This window comes from Brachionichthys hirsutus, unplaced genomic scaffold (assembly GCF_040956055.1).
Source record: "Brachionichthys hirsutus isolate HB-005 unplaced genomic scaffold, CSIRO-AGI_Bhir_v1 contig_976, whole genome shotgun sequence".
In the NCBI taxonomy this organism is placed as follows: Eukaryota; Metazoa; Chordata; class Actinopteri; order Lophiiformes; family Brachionichthyidae; genus Brachionichthys; species Brachionichthys hirsutus.
In genome coordinates this window covers 850,006-871,147 of record NW_027180316.1, presented here as the reverse complement: position 1 = coordinate 871,147, position 21,142 = coordinate 850,006, and the positions used below count along the sequence as shown (strand labels likewise).

At 43.5% G+C, this 21,142-nt stretch overlaps 1 protein-coding gene across 1 annotated transcript; it reads right to left on the bottom strand.

The window, feature by feature from the left end:
• Positions 1 to 1,497: 1,497 nt before the first annotated feature.
• LOC137912521 (guanylate cyclase soluble subunit alpha-2-like) lies at positions 1,498 to 19,176 on the bottom strand. The gene is made up of 9 exons (XM_068756672.1): positions 18,856 to 19,176; positions 15,445 to 15,506; positions 14,802 to 14,926; positions 13,015 to 13,904; positions 8,084 to 8,296; positions 7,250 to 7,522; positions 6,374 to 6,517; positions 1,792 to 1,946; positions 1,498 to 1,717 (listed from the first exon to the last, which is right to left on the bottom strand). The coding sequence occupies exons 1-9, from the start codon at positions 19,174 to 19,176 to the stop codon at positions 1,498 to 1,500; spliced, it is 2,403 nt and encodes an 800-aa protein (XP_068612773.1).
• Between the last annotated feature and the right edge of the window lie 1,966 nt (positions 19,177 to 21,142).

Sequence of the window (21,142 nt, the reverse complement as noted above, 5' to 3'; positions counted from 1 at the left end):
TGCTCAGGACTCGTAGAGCTCCGCGGGGGATAAGGCGCCTCGCTGTGATTTGCAATGTCACAGGTTCATAACCTTTGGCATGTCATTCCCTCACTGAGGTTTTCTCACTCTCCGCTGTAGTAACGATGCAAAAACAATTCATGAATAGAAACGTAAGATAAATGAAGCGCGCCTTGTGATTTCTTTTCTTCTCTTTTCCAAATATCAACGGATCCATTATGTATTTGTCCTGATTGGAGCAGTAAAAAGGCACTGAGCTCAGAATCATTTCAGTCCTAAATGTATTGCCAACAGTGAAATGGCTGGATTGTTATAGTTTGTTGAGAGTTGAAATAGGAAAGGCTCTCAGATCATCTTAGTGCTAGTCTAATAGGCATTTGTCCCCCCCCCCCATCTCAACGTGATCTACTATTCTGTGCCAGTTATTCATCCCTCCCCACCAGAGCCGACTGACCCCAGGCTGACGGACAGCAGCAGATGTGAGTCACATGTTTGGTAAAGCGTGGCGTGATTTAGGGACAGCTGGACGGGGAGCTGGATTGTTCTTCTGTCGTGGTCTGTGTACAGGAGGCCGTGATGCACAACAAACATTTGCGGCAACGTAGCCATCTTCTTAAGTTCGTGCATCTTCATTGCTCAGCATCCACTTTGCTAACAGAAAGCGGATTTGTTCTTTTTGCACAATTCCGTTGCCATCAAGTGCAACGTTAGCCATGAATTGTCTCTGTCCAGGTTCTATCCAAGCAATAGGTGTTTTCGGACCAAAGGGAACCTTTTCATAGTTCTAAGAATCTGCCTTTTTTTTTATTGTATCTGAAAAGCAAGAACTGGAAACATCGTTAGTTTTTAGGAAGCCATTTTCAGGGACTTCAGAGTTCAAGAAGAGCCTTGATTGAGGTGATTGGTCCAAATGTAGATGCATGTTAAGTGGCTGAACGGATGAGCGGATGAAGCCTCAGCAAGTGACATTTTTTAAAAACCTTCCCTACATCATTGCTCCATTATCTTTGGCAGGACAAATGCAAAAAGGAAAAGCAACCCTCGAGTATATTTTACTCCCAGTGGGTTGTTCCTCTCAATCTGCGGAAATGTTTGGTTCGAAAACACCTATTCTTCCTCCAGAACCAGTCAGGGAACTATTCGGAAGCGAGGACCAGTGGAGAAAGCGAGACACCAGTTATAGAGCTGAGGAATCCAGCTAGATGATTAGGTTTCATTTTAAGGATCGCCCGTTGGAAACTCCAACATGGCTGCTGTTCCTCTTCTATCTTGAACAATGTCTCCCTTGCTCAGACGAGATGAGGGCATGTTGTTCTTTTTTCGCCTATGAAAGCAAGTTCATGTCATATAGGACATCCCACGGGTGTGAATTCAAGTTTTCACATGTAATGCATTTGCATATACAAAGATCCATGTCATCCGTTTCCTGCGTGTTCTGCAGGTTCAAATCCAGCGTCTCACGTGACAAATATCTGCATATCCTGCTCGGCGTACAACCTACAAACTCGTTTCTCTTAAAAACATGGTCCCGATGCTGTAGGAGACTTTCCTCATAGAGGCTGGGGGAGCAGAGCGAGAGCTGGTGAGTGAGGCGTGGCTGTGGGTTGTCCCCACCTCCAGGAAATAACACGTTCCCGGGATCTCTTTCGGGAAATTGTCCGGGAGCTCCAGACGAGAACGAGGGACAAAGGAAAAAGAGCGGTCATCCTTCAGCAACCTGAAATGAAGAACACGGTTATGGAGCAAGATGGTGTCAGCTTGTGCACGAGCACATGCGTATCTGTCACTTACTGGTAAGTCGTGGGACTGACGTTGATGCACCTCGGATGGCTCCCAGATTCAAACTTGCTCGCCAACGTCACGTTGTTGCCGAACAAGCAGTACCGCGGCATTTTAACCCCGACCACACCGGCCAGCACAGAACCCGTGTGTATTCCTATCCTTAGCTACGAAAAAGAGAGTCAGGGACAGAAATTAGAACAATAGCAAGATGTACCGTGTTTAAAGACGATCCAAATGCACTTACAAACCTAAACTAGGAAGCTGCTGCTGTATGTTCATTTAAATCTGTATTTACATTTGTTTTAGTTTGTATAAATGTATAAACATCGAAAACATAAAAATGTATAAAGAAAAAAAAGCAAGAACATTTGCTGATTCAAACATCTAGAATTCATACTAGATAAAATAGACCATCAGAAAACATCACCTATAGGGAAATTATATTTGGAATATTTCCCTGTTTTTATATTTTATTTGTGCTGCACATTAAAATGAGTAAATAATTAGAGGAGGCCTCCGGTTAGATTTATATAACTTATATAACTCTCTGTTGAAAGTATTCATTCCACAAAGGTGAGCTTACTTTAGCCCAGCTCTGCACACGTTCATTCGCTGCAGCCTAGTATTAACACAATATAACTGTTATTGCTATTATCGACGATCCCATGGCAGCAATGTTTAGAGCGATGAAAGTTTTAAAATAGAAAGAAGGAGCCAGGGAAATTAATTAGAGATATAATTGCTTCCTGTTCCTCCTGGTAACAGATGCGAGGCAGCAGCAGGGCGCTAAGGAGTGAATCGCTAAAGGTCCCGCTGAAACCTGCATCGTCATTCCAAGCTGACCGTTCCGCTTAACGGCCGCTCGATCAGCGACCACTGGAACAAGTCATCATGCAGACGCGTATAAAAAGAACAGTGAAACCCAGAGGATCGCTTGAGCAACTCATCACCAAGGTATCCATCGCTGCTGTGTGCATGCCAGCGCACTGAGGTAGCCATGGCAACAAGGCAGGAAGAGCGCAGACAGACAGAAAGAAGGAAAGACAAGTGCGAGCGTGGGAGCAAAAAAAATAAACTTGTAATTAGATGACAAAGCCTCGACAGCCGAGGAGGAGAGAGAAAGAAAGCGAAAGGGATGTAAGGGCACTCGCGTGACCTATTTTTCAGCTAAACTGCTTGCAAATGGCCGTGCACTTGTCTGTCTGTCTGTCTGTCTCTACAGCAGACACACACAAACAAATCTGCATACAGCGCCCACTCCACTCCTTGTTTCTTAGTCTCAGAACACAGACACAGTTAACACTCGTGCATTCTTCCCCTCCTTTTCCTTATGAGTCAGCGTCGCACAGCACACCGTCCTAAGTGAGCCAATGAGCAAGTGGCGCAGCGGCTCAGACAACCAATCGCGTCCTAGCCCCTCGTGAAGCAGACAAAAAAACACATCGCAAAGAAGGGAAAATGCAAAACAGGAACGGTGCCGGTTCCAACATGTTGGACAAGATGAATATCAAATTAGGAGATAATTAAAATAACATAGTTCTAGCTCTGCTGGCATACGTGTAGAAACAAGACTGATAGAGACAACGTTACATCTTGATTTGAAGCGTGAGTGTACTTGAATGATTATTTTTACATTTAATCCAGTATGATTTACGGTAAAGTCGACTTCTTGATTCCCTCACATTAGTATGCAAGGACAGCAGGGATCTGAAATGTGTATCTACTCTCCAGAGGATGAGGAGAGAAAGTGGTGGTGGGGGGGGGAGCTTTGTGCACAGTTTGTACTGAACTATTACTGCAAGGTGAAAATGTAGCCAGAAATGCAAAACTAAATCCTGAGATACACACTCATGTATGTTATTGAATATACACCCACATGAACACACAAATAGCACAATTCAACACAACCCAAGCTTGCCTTGAGAGAGAGGACACCCGAGCGTGCACAGGAGATAGTTTCTAAAATGTTCATGGTTACACAACCATGATCGTTTGTTCACAATTCATTAGGCAATAACTCCAGTTTAGTTGGAAACAGCTTTCAATGTGTTTGTTATACAAGATTCTCTCTTGACATCTCACTCCGGCGTACACTTCTCTGTGGATCACTCGCTAAACACTTCCTCAGCTCTCTCTCACAGCTCTTACGCTTGTTTGCATAAGAGCGTAACACTGGATGGAGTCGAGTGCATTTATTATGCTGAAGTGTCAAACATCGCCCTCTTTCACGCAACGTGAGGCAAAAGAGACAAAAGAACGAGGAAATCAGCACAATGTAGCCACTTTCTAGCGGCTACATTTAATGGCATTAAAGTTGTTCAAGATAGGGCAAATGAAGTTTAGAACATGACGACAATTATTAAAATGCTGTGTCTCCTTTGCTTTTCGATGTTTGTGGATTGTGATTCCCTGAGAATTTGTGCAAAATGCAACCATTGCAACATCCTGACTCATACTTCTGACATTGCATGTCAGCACAAAGCCCAAAGCTACAAAGACAGATTCATGACCTTGACTGGGAACAGACATAAAACATTTTATGTCCCGGCGCCTCTTTGATTCCACCAAATTAACACAAGAAGTTTAACTCAACTCCTGCAGTTGTTTTGTTTTTCTCATAAAAATCATCTTGCATTTTTAGATCTAATATCTTTGTACAGTCCCGTTAAAAGATGTTTCATATGGACACAAAAGTGCATTTTTCTGATGACTGATGTTTGAAGGTAACCAACATTTGTCAAATTTGAGAATAATAAGAGATTAAATGTATTTATTCATTGCATTGTCTTGTGTTTGCAGTACAGAACAGACATTACTGCAGTATTAAAATGTTGTGCGGCTTCATCTTTCTACCCAGCTACATTTAGAAATACTTCCTGCAACAATGTCAATCTACATACAAACCCACAGACATTAAAAAGGGCAATAAGAGGTAAGAATTAAGAAAGGGAACGTGAAAAACAGGGAGAGGAACAGACAGAGATGGAGCGGGTCGGTATGGCTGGACAGCCGAATACTAAAGCAAATGGCAAACACACACCACCCTCAGAAGTATAAGAAAGTGCAAATGCAGAAATAGAACAAAACATCACATTCATACACCCACACAGCACACATCAGGCATCATCAGCCCCCCCCCCCCCCCCCCCCCCCACTGTAACACAAATAGATCAGCATTAAGAAACATCCCACATATTTCAGAGGCTCGGTGCTGGCTGAAATAAAGTCGATAAAAATCAGATTGTTTCTCAGTGTGTTTTGCCTCGTGTAAGTGAGTAGTGGGTGGTGCAGTGGGTAGTGCTGCAGGGCTTCTCTTCTATACAAATGCCAGGCTCTACAGAATATCATTTCAATGCATGTTAAAAGTACTCGGTTGCATCTGCGATTGACTCCGCTCTGACAGTTTGGCAGGTGGACTGTGCATTCTGAAGTGTTTTTAAGGTGAACCACAACTCGAACACTCCGGTGAACCACTTGCACTTAAGATCAAAAACTACTCTGCTACACGACATCTTTTAGGCTAACCATTCTCTGGTTTCCTACCTTCACCATTAAAATGAGTCGCGGAAACTTTCCCTTGCAAGTTCAGAACATGAAAATTGCCCGTTCAGAATTAAAAAGGTATCACAGTGTGCAGTTTTCTATTCCGATGCATAAATATATCCGTCTTACTGTTCCAAAGGGTTTTGACTATTAATTGATGTGTTAATACAATAAGCAGCAGATGATTCAACAAAGCATTTTATTTGTACTGTTTAGTTACTGTGTTAATGCCACTCTTCAAATGTCCATCGATCTGTTCAAATCAATAGACCTAATTATAATACATCTACTTCTGTTCCATCCATCCATCCAGAATAAATTAGGATATTTATCTGCATTTGAACATTGATGGATAAACTTGGGATAATGTGAGTAATGCAACAATTAAAACACTTGGAAACACATTATAGAAGTAATAAAAACAAGGCAAAAAATGTGTTTACCTTTTTCTTATTACAGTGTTCACAAACAACAAAAGATCTTTAGAAATGAAGGCTTTGCAGGGTGCGTTTAATTCAGCTGAGGCCGAGTTGTCTCATGCTGTGCGTCTTCCCCCTCACTGCTGTCTTCATTTTAGCTGTCCTACTAACAATAAAGGTCAAGAGATACCCGGGAAAAAAAATTGATTTTTGTTACGGAGCTCAAGCATGAAATTGGTTGGAAGAAAGTTACCGGTACAAATATTTATAAGTCATGATAAACAATTAAAAAATGAATTGCCATGGTGGAGACGCAGCTCAGTGGATGATGTCACTGGCTTCATGTTACACAGTTGTGCGCTCCTATCGTCGCGTGTGTAACGCATGTATGTGTATGTAGTGATAACTTTGGGAGACTTTCTATACGACGGTTCTCGTGTTTAAAAAAAGGAAGGCTATTTGCTACATGGACTAATGTATCCATCAATTTAAAGAAATTAACACAATATATAATACTATGTTCACAGGAATGAGAAGTACAACCAGATGAAAGCACAGGCAAACCATGAAAACGACGCTTCTGGCTACGGCCGTGAGCCGACTCCTTCAGACACTCAAAGGAAACGTACCTTGATAGGTTTCCCATCAGGTGTTAGAACTTCCTCTGAAAGCTCCATCATCTTCAGAGCCATGTGTGCAATGGGCTTCGCATGACTGTCGACCTTCTTGTGAAGTCCTACTGCCACACAGTACGCATCACCTATTGTCTCGATCTGTGTGATGAATGAAGCAGGGGGCTCAGAATGTCATTAAATGTGGGTGAGATTCCGATGCAATAAATCAGTCGCACACCTCCAAATTAAAAGCACTCCATCCTTCTATATTTAATTGGTTATTTTTATCCATACAATGGAACCAAGGCCTCCCTAGTCTATATTTGACCTTATTTCAGGACATGAGATTAACATATTCGTCTCAATCACTATCCAAGCAGCAACATTATGAATATTCACTGCCTTTTTGATTTTGCATGCTGGTGGCAAGTCTTTGGCAAAATACTTTTCAAATTGAAATGAGCACTTATGAAAGAAAGAAATAGGCAGTCCCACTTTCAGGGATGCGTCGCCATATTTCCAGCTGCTGAAGGGAGCTCGATGTCCTGGCAGTTGACACAGAATACAAGAGGAGAAAAGGAGGAAAGCCAGCAGACAAATAGCTCTCATTTAGCCTTGCCACCAGCTAAATCGTTTCGAGAGTAACCATGACAATGGCGACATATGGGTGCCTCAATCTCCTTGCCATGTGCACTAGAAGTGTGCGGCGGCGGCTTTGCTGTGTGCAGACGCCATGCACTGGCTGCATGTTCATTGTAATTTGAGCCGAATTGGAATGTCGCGTTAACCAAAAGCAGTGAGAAGTCCTGCACGATCTTTTCTGATAACCTCATTTTTGCGATGCCTCGTCCCTCCCAACAACAGGATGTGTGCCCCTTGATGTCTACTGACCTTATAAACATCCAGAATGCCACACTGGTAGTCAAAGCGTGTGTAAAGTTCGTTCAGCATGGAGATGACCTGCATAGGCGTGCACTGGGCGCAGACAGCGGTAAAACCCACAATGTCCGAGAACAGCATGGTGACATCGTCAAATTTGCGGGCGGGAACGTGCTGGCCCTGCCAGAGCTTCTGTGCCACGTCACCTGGAAATATGGAATAAAGGAGATCCACAGTTCTCCTCTTTTCCTCCTCCAGCGCCTGGTGTGTTCGTTCTAACGTAGCCTGGGAGAGGAGAGGAGAGGATTAAGAGGGGTTTTTTTTATGTGTGTTTTTTTGGTTGTCTTTGATGAAGGCACGATGAAAACAGTGCTCAGATGTGGGAGTACTGCGCCAAATTAAAACTGCTGGTGGATGTAAATGTATTCTTGTATTAAATTGATTTATTTTGGATTCTGCATATGCTTATTACGTCTGTGGACAAGCTTCTTAATGTCAAATCTTCCTGATACAGCGCTATACCATTGCTCAAGCTAGAAAGTCAACCAAGCTACAGCCTATTTTTAACAGTGGCCTGGGGGGAGTTGCAGTGAGAGAATGGTGCAGTGAGCAGGGCAGAGGAATGGGTCAAGACTCAACTGAATTGCAGAAAGGTACTTTGAAGGTAAATTATAAGGTCAAGTCCCCAAAGCCACATACTGTCAGCCGATATGGATTTTAACAGGCAACACTGAGATTCAACATTAAGTTTAACAAGTGTGCTTCTTATTTATTCTAAGAATTCAAGTGTCGCTGAGCTTTTCTCATCTCCCGAGTCTTCCTCGAATGAATGAGCAATTGTAATACCTTAAGTTTGTCCATCCTCTTCTTTAGGCCATCCTGGGCCTTGGCTTGTTCCCCCACAAGGATAACATCCCGTGTGGCATCGTGGATGGGAATATCTGACAAGTGAAGTCCTCTGCCCATCAGCTCCTCCAATTTATCAACTCGTGGCGAGCCCAAAAACATCAGGGAGCAGGATTCGGGAACATGGATCATCTGACCCTTCAACTCCATCACCTAGACACAATCACAAAACTGGGTCAGTTTTCATGCATTCGATTCAACTCATTGACAGAGGGGCGATACAGTATTGACAATCCTGATTGAATACCGTTTTAAAACTGCAATAATAATATCTATCCGTTAGCTGCCTGGTCTAAAGTCATTGGCAAGTACTGTTTTACTGTACTTGTACTTTACTGTATTTCTTAAAATAGAGGTCATGTTCACCTGTCACCTGCTGTTACCAATCTCCTCCATTGAAGACTCTAACAAGAGTGTTCAGTTCAGTATGATGTTCACCTGCATATCGCGCAAAATACTATTAATATTATAAGTATACAAAGAAGAACTCTGCCTCAACACAAGCCCATTGTATTGTAGAAAAGCATACCGGTACATACAAATACGCAAACAATGGCTATTACAAATACCAGACCTCACAGAAAGCAACATTCTGAAAATACTTTTCCTCGCCCTTAAGACAATTTCTCTCTCCTTTGCCAGGTTTCTTCCTCTTTTTTTTGTTTTTCTGTTTGCTTCTCTCCATTTTCCTCGTTCCATCGATGCTCCTCAGTCGCTCATTCTCTTTGCTTGTGCCTCTCTCCCTTTCTCTCTCTCGCTCTCTCTCCATGGTGTCAGATAGATTATTCCGCCAGTGAACACACTACTGCTGTGTTGTATTTATAGCACAAGGCTCTCCTAAGTCTGCATAATACATACAATCTACATCCATCCTCACACAGACACACACACATTGTGTCAACTGTTTCCCAGAAATGCTGGCATACACACAGTACATATAAAAACACATGTAAACATACAATAATGCACCCTACAAGCTGCAATCGGACATCGCCACGAATAATGGCTCGGTGCACTTTTACATAACACGACAGGAACAATGACTAATCACGTCTACTTTAAAATGGGCCTCATTCACAGCGAATAATTCGTTATGATGCAAGCGGCCGTCCTTCCGTTGATTGAGAGTGTGGGTAGAGCAGTTAGGATGGCAGGAGTCTGCGCCACAAGCAAGGGAATATTAATACGCTGCACAGCTGCTGGAAAAAATGAGAGAAAATCTTCTTTAGAAGAGCCGTTGCTCCCAAAGCAGGAGCAAGAAACCAGAAACACCTGATTTGTTTTCAATCAGGCCTTAGTTCCCTGTTTTCACTGTGAAAACTCAATTTAAACCTATTTTCTATCCTGAGGCTTTGTAACATTCCAGTGAGAATTTTTATATTGGGTGTTTACGCATGATTAAAGTTCCTATTGTACTCTACACGTCTACATGGAGGTTATTATAACATATAATAGAAAGGCCTGAGCATATTCAGATGCACTACAATTATCAAACTCTACAGACGCGGGTTTCTATTGCCATAGGCAACAGGGTGCCGAAGGAGGTAGATAAAAATGAGACAAGGCAGGATAAAAGCAGCTGAAAGGACGAGAGGTGGAAATCAAGGCAGAGGGGGAGAGGGGGGGGAGGAAGGCGATAGGGAGGATGAGAGAAAGCGAAAGTGAGAACGCAAGGAGAATGAGATGGACTGGATGTGAAAAATGGAAACCAGGTACAGCAGAGGAACACGAAGAGAAGAGAAGAGAAGGCGGTTAAGTGGAACGGACAGTTAATGGATTATCTTTCTGAGCAGACTCTGGCATGTCAACAAAGCCATTTGCATGAACAAGCACTGAGCAGCAAAGAGTCACGCAGTCAGCCACTCTTATCCCTATCGCTCGCGCACACACACACATGCACACAACGCTGCAATGTCCATACACCCTATATGTGTCGCCAACGCATCGCGGGGGCCACACAATGTTCACTTTTATTTTAAACTATCCAAGTGGTGTTAAATCAGCTACACAGATACTGATATAGAGTATATGAGTAAATAAAATTAGCTTAATTTAGTTCCAACTTCAATCAAGCCAACAGTCACATTTCAAACTTCTCTGTCTTTGTTTCAACAACTTGACAGAAAATGTCAAGTCGGCTGTTTTGTCCTCGTCTTCATTCCTCTTCTTCCCGTCACCTTGTATTTTCACTCAGATGGTTTCGTGAATGCATGAAGAGCCGACAGAGGCAGACAGACCCGTGATTCTCAAAGCGCTCTCCACTGAACAAACAAACCATCCTGGCAGTGATTTATCAAGATCAAAGTTTGGCGCTAATGTCACGATTTCCCTGTTGTGCGTTTGTAGTCAGACACGCAGGTGCACAAACACGTCTTATCCAGCAACCCCCCCTGCAAGGTGTCGTTAAAATAACAAGCATCAGATTGCATATTTGAACATCGTGATTCTTCCTCATGTCAGCCTTTAAAATTCTTCCTTGTCCTCTCTCTGACTTTTTGGACATTTTTCTAATTCGTCTGCAGAGGATTACTGGCCTTTGCAGCAGCTCGCTTAAGTTTTAGAATGCACGTAAATGCTGTCTCACTTTAAGTAGATCTTTCAGAAGTCAATCAATTAATCACTTAATCAATCAAACCCACTTTGCCTCCATTTACTGTACGATGCTTCCCAGGTGTGTAAAAACAGAAAGCTGTGTTATGCAAGGAAACGTGATGATCAAGATGATGCACTGGTTAGAGTTTTGACAGCGCAACCTGTGTGCACTCCCCTGTATGCTAACAACCATGCTCACGCTAAGGCTAAGCAAACAGAGAGAGAGACTGCGATTTGACCTTTTCAGCAGGTCTTTGGGTATCTCTAGCACAATCCATGTCCCAGAGCGAAGACAGGAACGGAGACAAAATGAGAATCCACTGGCCTCTTAAACACACACAGTGCAGCACAGGAGAGTGCTCTTTTGTGGGCTCTTTTGTGGGCTCTTTGACTTGGCCTCTTGCCTTCTCTTGGTGTCCTTTCTGGTCTAAATGTCAGCGAGTCCCTCTTCGTTCTGTTTGTTACGCTTCTCAGCCCAGGCGACACAAGATTGATGTGATCACCAGACAGAAACCCAATCTCGGCAAAATCAGAAATCAAGACTGAGTCTTGGGATTTTGTATTACAGAGAAAAGCAAAATATATGATATAGGGAAACTTCCGATCTCGTAAAAAAAAAAAATCTGAAAAGATTATGCAAAAATTACTCCTAAAAATAAAAATTAAAAAAACAGATTTTATTTAAAGGCACATAATACGTTTAACTGATATAAACTAAGGTAATGATCCATCATATTCCTTAACGTCATAACGCATGTACAATGAAATACAATGTAAGATCTGTCTCTAATTTAGAAGTGGAAACAGGAAAAATAACTCATAAATGAGAGCATTTTGATCAGTTGTTATTTTTCCATTTTCCACAACTATAATGCCTTTTGAATTCAGCCTAGGTCTGACTGCAAGGAAATAATGTGACAGGAGAAACAAGAAAGCTGTGCGAGGAAATAGCTGGAAATTGGTAAGCGCAGATATAGAAAGGGAAGAATGAGAATGATGAGAATTTATGAGAGGCACTGGCAGAAGGTAGATGAAAGCTACTGTACAGAAGAGATGAGCTGTAGTGGCACTAGAGGTCTCGCTGTGCAGAGGAGAATTCTGGGTAACAATTTACACATTTTGTGTTGTTATGTGAGCCTGTTTGCAGCAGCTGCATTTTGTGACCACTGTAGGGCAGAAACACGAGATTTCAACTGAATGAGTCACTTTTTTTGGTGATTAAACAAAAAGAACATTTCTAATGGCACCTAATTTCTAAGTCCACAGGTTGTGCTCAAATGTGTGAATTTGTTTTAAAACGTCTCATAAATTCACATTTCTGAATATATAATTCAGGTCGTGTATTATGCATGCTTGAATTGTTGCATGCTGTGATTTCCACACATATAATATTGTCATATTTCTAATCAATCAATATCTCTAATCTGTGTTCATAACACTGACAACACAAGCTATGAGTAGCAAGCTTGAATTTCATCACTGTTCTTACAATCGATATGCAGCCTCCTGGCCATTCAATCAGCGTCTTTCATTTGTCTTATGATGAACACCTTGACTGCACATGATAGCTGGACTACCATGGAAAATTGCAATATGGTGCAGTGCATTTGATGCATTTCCACTTAATCAAACCAAAAATGATCACTGATAACTTTACAACTTATACAAGCACAACTTCATAAATTCAGTCAATTCAATTCTGGTCAAACTTAATAGTTTTAAACGGGTAGAACACAAGAAGAATTCTAATAATGTACGCAAGTGTACTAAAAGTATCTTTAACTGACTAACTTTGTCCTGTCCTAACTTTGTCCAGTGTCTGACTAACTCAGACACTGTATAAAGTCTTACCATGCATGCTGCAGAAGAGAACACTCTGTAACCCTGAGTTAGCATTCTTCGGGACAGTTGCAACAAACTGCAAAATTCATGCAGCTTTGGCATTCCTGCCCAAGTTCCTCGTTTGATAAGACATTGGCAAAGATACGGTGATTTTTTTTGTTCAGCACAAAACATTTTGTGCTTGTCCCTGACATAGACTGAAGGCATCATATATAAAACAATGGGTAGTTAGAAGCCTCATTTAGCAATTAATAAATGTGCAACTGAAAAAGGCACATGGTCAGAGTAATTAACGTCACTCAGCAGAAACACGAGACCATCTGTCCAACAAGAAACGATTTACCAGACATCAAGAGCTGAATGGAAGCTTCATTTAGCAAATAAAGTACTCAGCATTTTTTGTTAAAATAACAACAACAAACATTTGTTGTCTTTACCTTCTCCTTGGTGCCGCCCTGCGTTGTATCAGGTCTACTGCGGATGGTAAATGGAGATGCGAGTCTCAGAAGGATGCCCTGGAATGAAGGTTCCATTTTGGGTGAGACGATCTCAAAGCAGTCCCTGAATGAGAGACTCCTGTGTTGCTCGATGCGGGCCTGTCTCCTCAAGCCTTCTCCAATTTGCAGTAGCTCCATGTGGGGGCCCAGGCCAAGGTGAAATGGAAAGGCACGGCAAAAGGTGGCCAAGCCAATGCACAAATCACTGGGGTTGGTGGAGAGCGAGAGGGGCAGCCTTTTAGTGCTCGACGAGGCCGCATTTTGGAGGAAAGAGAAGGAAGAAGGGTGCGTTTCCTGTATTTGGAATGACAAGCAAACGTTGGGAATAGAGGTTTTGAAAGGAGAGGGAGGGGATGGGGATGAGGAGGCTGAGGCTGTGGGGGAGGCAGTTGGGGAATCACCGTCTTTGTGTTCTGTATCTTCATTGAGCAATAAGGGAGTTAGAGGTGGAACCTCTTCCACCTCAACTTCTGAATGAAAGATCCGCCTGGCAACAGCCCGGATCAACCCTGGCATGAGCAGTCCAACAACAGGAGCGGGGTTAAAACAATGAAGAAGCAACACCTTTCCCCTTCCAACTCTTTCTCCACCTTTGGCCAATTGTTTTACTCCTTTCTCCTCCTCATAAGGATCCTTGCACTGGAAGGAGGGGCTCTCAGAAGAGGCACGGCGACCCGTGGAGGTGCGTATGTGTTCCAAAATGGCATCAAAGCCATTGAAGAAGTCCTGGAGGTTGCTACCCACAGCCCGAAGCACGCGCTCATTTTCCTCAAAGCAAAGGCCAAAGAATTCCTCTCCAAAATGCTCTCGCATCTCGCAGAATGGGACTCCTAAAAGACAGAATACAAAATGCAGTTGCACAAGTTCTTAAGTCTTGCCGTATAATATCTCAATGCAAAAAAAAAAAACCTGTAAGGGTCACTTGTAGCTTTAACAACGTATAACAGTCTATAACTTCCTTTAACAGGAAACATGACTTTTTCTTCATGGCATGTTTTTACCGAGATTTAATTCGGAAGAAAAATAATTTCAAGCATATCAACCACAGAAGATTAATGTTCAGAGTAATCAAACATCAAAGCCTTGCTCAATAATGAATATTGATAAAGCAATCATGTCACATGTCTGCTGACAATGATGAATGGGAACATAAATGGATTAGAAGATGAGAAGAAAATTAAAATTAAAATTTATATTTTATATAAATAATCCTGACACTGGATTGTGCACCCCCTTTATAGAGGATGTCGTTCTTGCTACACTGGTCAGGGGTTCGATTCCTGCTCACGGCCCATTGCTGCATGCCTCTCCAATTCCCTGTCATACATCAGTGTCTGCCCCAAAAGAATCAACTGGACTTGTTCAAGTTTTATTGAGGACGTTTCACTTGTCATCCAAGAGGCTTCCTCATTTCTGAGAGACTGGTAGAGAGTTTAGATACTTATACTCTTGTTGGAGCAGGAAAAAAAAGCAACACAGAAGGGACCGACTGTTTTTCATGCTGGGCCACTGGGACAATGGAGAGACTGGGAGTGAGTACACAGTGTGTGTTTTTGCATGTGTAAATAGTACATTTTACCTACATGCATGCTATTTAAACCATGATACCTTATTTTGTTTTTCATTCAAAGCGTCTACAATGTCTTGGAGAGATCTGTCCTCCAGGGGATGGTGTCATCCACACACACACACACACACACACATCTTACTTAATGTGACGCACTTACCCAGTATGGTAGCCGTATACTGAAGGATTTGTAGGACATCTTCCTCTGAATCAGAATTTTCCAGAAATGGACATTTATCTTCTCTCTTTTCTCTTCGCAGCTCTTCACTGCCAACTTCTCGACACCTGTCAAGGACACAAACCAGACACAGACGCCACAAACAACAATGTCACCATGAATCAGCAAACAATAATGCAACCCTAAGCTAACAGGATGAACCGCCATCTCATCCCCTCAAGCGCTAACATGGAGGATGTTTTCTTTTTTGGTGCTGTACTTTAGGAATATGTCTTCAAATGCAAAGTAACTTCAGATCCATGAATACATTTGGACAACAGAAAGAAAAAAGACGTATCCTCAAGGTCAGAGAGAGACAGTGAAAAAGAGGCAGAAATAAAATGAAGGAGTGTGTTTCTGCGTGTCAGTCTGTCTGCATGACTTCAAAAGAAGGTAGAAAATGTGATATCAGAGGCGGTGAAAGGCTTCCAGAGACTAAACATGTGTGACAGACACAAACGCTGACAGTGATAGGATCACAAACACAAAGGCGACCGGTAGACAGCAAAAGACTGCTACGATTAATACAAGAACTCAGGAGCCTGAAAGAGAAGCAGCATGAAAGGCTGATAGGAGATCGTCTCACCTGATCTCTTGCTGTCTGTAGAAGTGCAGGGTTCGCTGTAGAGCCTCCTGAACAGTCTGTGTCTGCAAAAAATAATATCACACAAGTCTACATTTATTTGTGCGTGCTTACTTCAGACATTTTTACAATCTATAGTGCCGCCTGAGTTCCTATCACAGATGAGAAGCATTCTTCTATAACAGGCCTTTTATACGGAGCAGGGAATGCACAGAAATAATGACATGAATTTGCAATATCCTGCTAGCTCGACTAGTTCCAAGGAATTTAATGTGTTGGATCATTGTCAAAGTGTCACAGCTATGTGAATAAAAGCATGCATTAATATTATAAGAGACACCTGTGCTATTCCCAAAATGACAAGTCAAAATATCAGCTGGGGGGGGGGGGGGGCATCTGTAAACCGGGGGTATTCATGAGGTAATAAAAGGGGATTACCCAGTTACAGTAGAATACTGTTCTTAAATTTAGTTTGAGTCAAAACTGCTTCCAGATATTAATTTTATGAGGAAAAATACTATTACTGCAGTTATTTATTTGATGTAAAATTCTACTGCCAGCCACGTGTGTGTGTGTGTGTGTGTGTGTGCGCGCGCGTGTAAATCTGGCATACATTTGCCATGCTGGCTACCTAAGCTTGAGAGGGCAGCTTCAACAAGATTAATGTGATACAGTTCAAATTCAAGGCTGTAGCGACATTATTAGAACACGGTGTGCCAGCTGAGGGGGGGCATTCTGCAGCCCCCACCCACTCTGGACAGTTATGGGGGGGGTGATGGAGATAAAGACATGCAGTTGGGCAGAAAAAAACGTGATATTGTAGCTCCCTAAATGGACATCATCTATGCTTGGAGCTTCTATTCTCTGCTGACTCATTCTTTATTATGCTGCATCCAGGTCCACAATAACGCCAGCGACCGAGGATACCGCCACAGCATGCTGAGGCAAAAATATTTTCAGTTTCAGCTACAGTGAGCCTTAGCAACAAGCGTAAAATGGGAACTTTACCAGCAACTGTGTAGCTAAAAGACGCACCCAGTGGGGTACGATCAAAGTTCCTCTGTTACATGTGTGACTGTTACATGTGTGACTGTCTTCAGTATGTAGAAATAAATTGTTTTGATGTCATACGTCATCCTTGAATAAGTTACACTAATTGTAGTGTGTGCAGAATATTCTGCAACATGACCAGCACACACACGAGAAAACACACTCTACTCATTCATCATCATTAGCTTCCATTGTTAGAAGCACCGGCATATTCACTGTGCACAACACATTCATCTCACACAGCCACACACACACACACACACACACACAGGGAAAAACAAAAATAAAATACAAAAATTGTGTTCCTAAATGACATCAGGAGGGACTGTAAGAATTGTGGAGACATAGCTGTTTGAAGGTGTTTCAGATACCCCTCCTCACAAAAGCCAAACAGACATTCTATACATTTTCACTTGCTGCTGTACGTAATATTGCATTCAGTAGACTAGTGTGTAACAATAGCAGCTCCCATAGGCTTTCAAATCTAATGTTCTAAACGTCTGACGAAGCCACAAGCCTGAAATCACCACCGTTTTGTTCCAAAAGTTTCAAACTTGCAGAGTTATTTATTTATTTTTCATTATATTCACCGATGCTGGTTATAGAAATCCAAGTTGTGATGAAATGAACATTTTGTTTTATATCACTGCAGACAAATAGAACAATAGAACACATTTAAATAAATAAATCACTGAAAGGATCTGCTTATTTTGGGAAAACAGCCCCAGACAACAAAATTGCTAAAATAATATTAATAATAATAAAATACAGACAGGCAATCACAGCAGACAGCCAACTTCAACAGGTATTCCAGAGCAGTGTGAAGAAACTCCAGCCAGCTGTTCCACTGCAGCACAAACACACACACACAAACACACACACAAACACACACTTACACACTACTTTCACGCTTTTCATATTTATGACCAACACTCGGGGCCTATTGATCAGCGATAAGGGTCACGAAACTAATGGCCACCTTCCAAGTGGATGCACAAAACTGAGACAGAAGATGAATGTTTGGACACATGCAAGTGTGTGTGTGTGCGTGCGTGCGTGCGTGCGTGCGTGCGTTGTTACTTCTAGGTCAGGGTGGAAGCATCCACAGAGAGCATGCTCTGTTCTCTTTGTCACGCTTCATTGCAGTCAACAACAGTCACCACTACTGCACGCAGCCACAGTGTGCGTGTGCGTGTGCGTGTGCGTGTGCGTGTGCGTGTGCGTGTGCGTGTGCGTGTGCGTGTGCGTGTGCGTGTGCGTGACAGAGTGAAAGGATGAGAGAGACCTCAACAGTCTGCTTGCAGCAATAATGAGTGAACAACTATAGAGTCCGTGTCTATCTATCCTTCCTGCCCGACACACTTTGTGCAAACATATTGTACCGTTACCATTACGACAGCACAGTAACGGTATTTGCATATTTATATTGCAGCACGTACTTGAACGCAGAGAGACGTACACAAACAGCACAACGCATAAATACCAGATAACATTGACATTAACCCGTCATAGATCTATTAAAGATCCTATTCTCTCCTACAGTAAAGCCTAATCACAGTGTTCTGATTATATAGGGAACTATTATATACGGATCTTAGAGCCTTCTGAGTCCAACACTCATCTATTGTCATACTGTGCAACAATCTCCATTTCTATCAGTACTTATATTTGGGTTAGCCAAGCCGCATGGACGGGATTACTTCACTTGCGTATAGCTTTTGAGTTCCCTTTGAACAGGACACACAATTTGGCAATACTTGTTACACACTTTCAGATCATCGCAACTAAAAACACAAAAAGCTAAAAGAGATGTTATACTGACGTCATAAATCTGTCCTCTCGCAGCTGGCAGCTCTTCGGTTGTGCAAACATGAAGCTGAGAGCTCAAGTTTAGAGGAGGTTGGTGAAGACTTTAGATCTAAACATCGGGCCGGCCAATCAGAAGAACGCAGCCACACAATGTCAGGGTTGGAAAGCCTTAGACATCTAAAATGGTGCTAGTCGGAAACCACTTTCACACTTTTTACACCGGTGTGTGCGCAGCTATAGCCTTTGAGATCGCCGTATGATTTAGTCACTCAGACCTCGCCGTTCTGCTCACATCATGAGCATCTGCTTGTCAATCTGTCTACTTATCATTACAGCAACGCAGCAGGGGTCTTATTACGAGAGATGGGATCACACCGGACCATGCTATAGGAAATCTCCTAATCCCGCTCCATCCATCCGTCACAGATTACATCACAGCCTGTAATACAGCCGGCGAAGAAGAAAAACCCCCAAAGACTCAGAAACAGACTCCGTGCATCAAATACATTTACACAACTTCCTCTCTCTCTTCCCGTAACGCGCTGGGACTCCTACCATGGGCGAGGTGAGTCGCCTCAGGCTCTCCCCCAGCGAGTCCAGGTTCACCCGTCTCCTCCTGGTGACCCTCCTGTGGGGGCCGCCGGCCCCCGGATGCTCCTCTCCCGCCGGGCAGGCGTTCCTCTCGGCGTGGCCGCGGCCGTTCCAGATTGCCGCTCTGTGCGTGGAGAGAGAGGCGAACGGGCATCCTCGGCTCTCCTCCGCCGCCTCCGAGCCGCAGTCCCCCCCGTCCCCCCCCCCGGGGCTCTCCAGCCCACAGTCCGAGCCCACCGAGCTGCTGAATGACTCCGATGAGATCTTGCGCGACGAAGAGGACATGATGGTGGTGGTGAGGAAGAGGAGGAGGAGGAGGATGAAAGTGGTGGTGCTGAGGATACTGGTGATGCTACAGTCGGTTCAGTACCACGTCCACCTCTACGCCCGGGAGTCATCAGATAGTGTGTGTGTGGGGGGGGGGGGGGGGGGGTGAATAATTATGTGTGCATATGAGATGTGTGTGTCTGTCTTTGTCTATGTGCGGCTATTAGATGCGTCTATCTGCCTGAGACCTATTCTTGGGGGGGGGGGGGGGCTTTGGGTTATCGCTACCGACCTCCGTTGCCCCCCCACAAACACAACTGCTTCACCAAAATAATAAAATATAAATATATATATATATATATTTATCTGTTTGTAAATGGGGAACCCCGTCGGGAGGCCAGTGGCGTTTTTAGAAAGACGTCTTCGTCTCGTTACACCTTAATTGACAGACGGTCGCCCAAACGGAAGTGACGTTTGTCCTCCGCGGTAATTCCGACACGTTCCTCTCCCGCGGGGTGAATCCCGAAGCCCGAAGAAAGTGGCGTCTCCCGTTTTCTCTACCGACTTAGCCGCGTAGAAATCCCCAAAGGAGCGGCAGATGTGACGGCGTCCATGTCCTCTGTCCTCTGTCCTCTGTCCTCGTCCTCCTTCGAGACAGCGGTTCACCTGTATGTCTCCCAGTCAGCTGTCCGGTCATCATTTGTCCATCTTCTTTCTCAAATTCATCCACCTCGGCTCGGCTCGGCTCGGCTCTTCTCGTCACCGGAGGTTCGGAGTGAGTCGGGCTGAAGTGGCTCGAGTCGAGATTTACGCGCGAGACGGAGAGAGAGAGAGAGCGAGAGACGGAGAGAAAGATAGAGAGAGAGAGAGAGCGAGACGGAGAGAAACCGAGACGAAGAGAGAGAGAGAGAGCGAGACGGAGAGAAAGAGAGAGAGAGAGAGAGACGGAGAGAGAGAGAGAGAGCGAGACGGAGAGAAAGATAGAGGGAGAGAGAGAGACGGAGAGAGAGAGCGAGATGGAGAGAGAGCGAGACGGAGAGAGAGAGGGCGAGCGCGTAGACGCGCAACAGCAGCGCACACCGGCGGGATGGACGGACGGACGCGAATTTGTCATCATTTTATCTTTGTACTGCATCTTGTACTTGTACTGCATACCTTATATTTTTATTGTTACTAAACTCAACTGTCGTAACTTTTTTTTGTTCGTCACTTATACGCGAAAAATATGTCAGTAATATCCACAAAGATGTGAAGTCACGGATAAATAAAGAACGCATAAAGCAGTGATGGCAAATACATTTACAAAAGGAGGTTTCACGGTCAAATAATTAAAGGCTATCACTGCACTTAATGATTTGACATGAGGCACATCTGAATGAATTACCTTAATGCGTATTGAACACAAACTACCATCCAGTAAAAATGAAGCAACAGCCATGCTACGCGAGCTACACGCTCTCCAGGCAGATAACGGAGCCGTTTGGACAGGATGGTGGTTGGCTCCTCTGGCACTATAATCACAGCCATCAATAACCTTTGACCTCGATCGGTAGAGCATGTCTGTTCATTAAGAGCCCCAGAGGGACAGATAGAGAGTGAGACAGACTTGGTGCATCACGCACGCACACACGCACACACACACTTGACTTTCTACAGCAGCATGACCCCAGTACATGCATAGAATATTGCTCCTTCCTTCCTGATACGCACATTCTGACAAACACAGCCTGAACTGACACGCGCTTCATCAACTCGCCGTCTCTGTCTCGCTTTCTGGGCCCTTATCTGGCCACGTGCTCTCCATGAATCAGGCTGTCATCCATCGGTAATAATGGGAGGATTTAATAAAGCCAGAGCTACAATAAAAGAAATAAAGAAATAAAGTTAAAGATGAATGCACTCCGAGCCAGATCATCTCTAGCTCAACACAGACAGGATGGAAGCTCAAACAAATATCACGTGGCATTCAGTTCAATAGAAAACA

Excerpts from the sequence above, each read along its gene's own strand:
- LOC137912521 (XM_068756672.1), bottom strand. The coding sequence starts at position 19,176 with ATGTCCTCTTCGTCGCGCAAGATCTCATCGGAGTCATTCAGCAGCTCG. Across the intron at positions 15,507-18,855 it reads GGCGACTCACCTCGCCCATG|ACACAGACTGTTCAGGAGGC; the intron begins GTAGGAGTCCCA and ends TATTTTTTGCAG. Across the intron at positions 1,718-1,791 it reads GTCAGTCCCACGACTTACCA|GTTGCTGAAGGATGACCGCT; the intron begins GTAAGTGACAGA and ends TCTTCATTTCAG.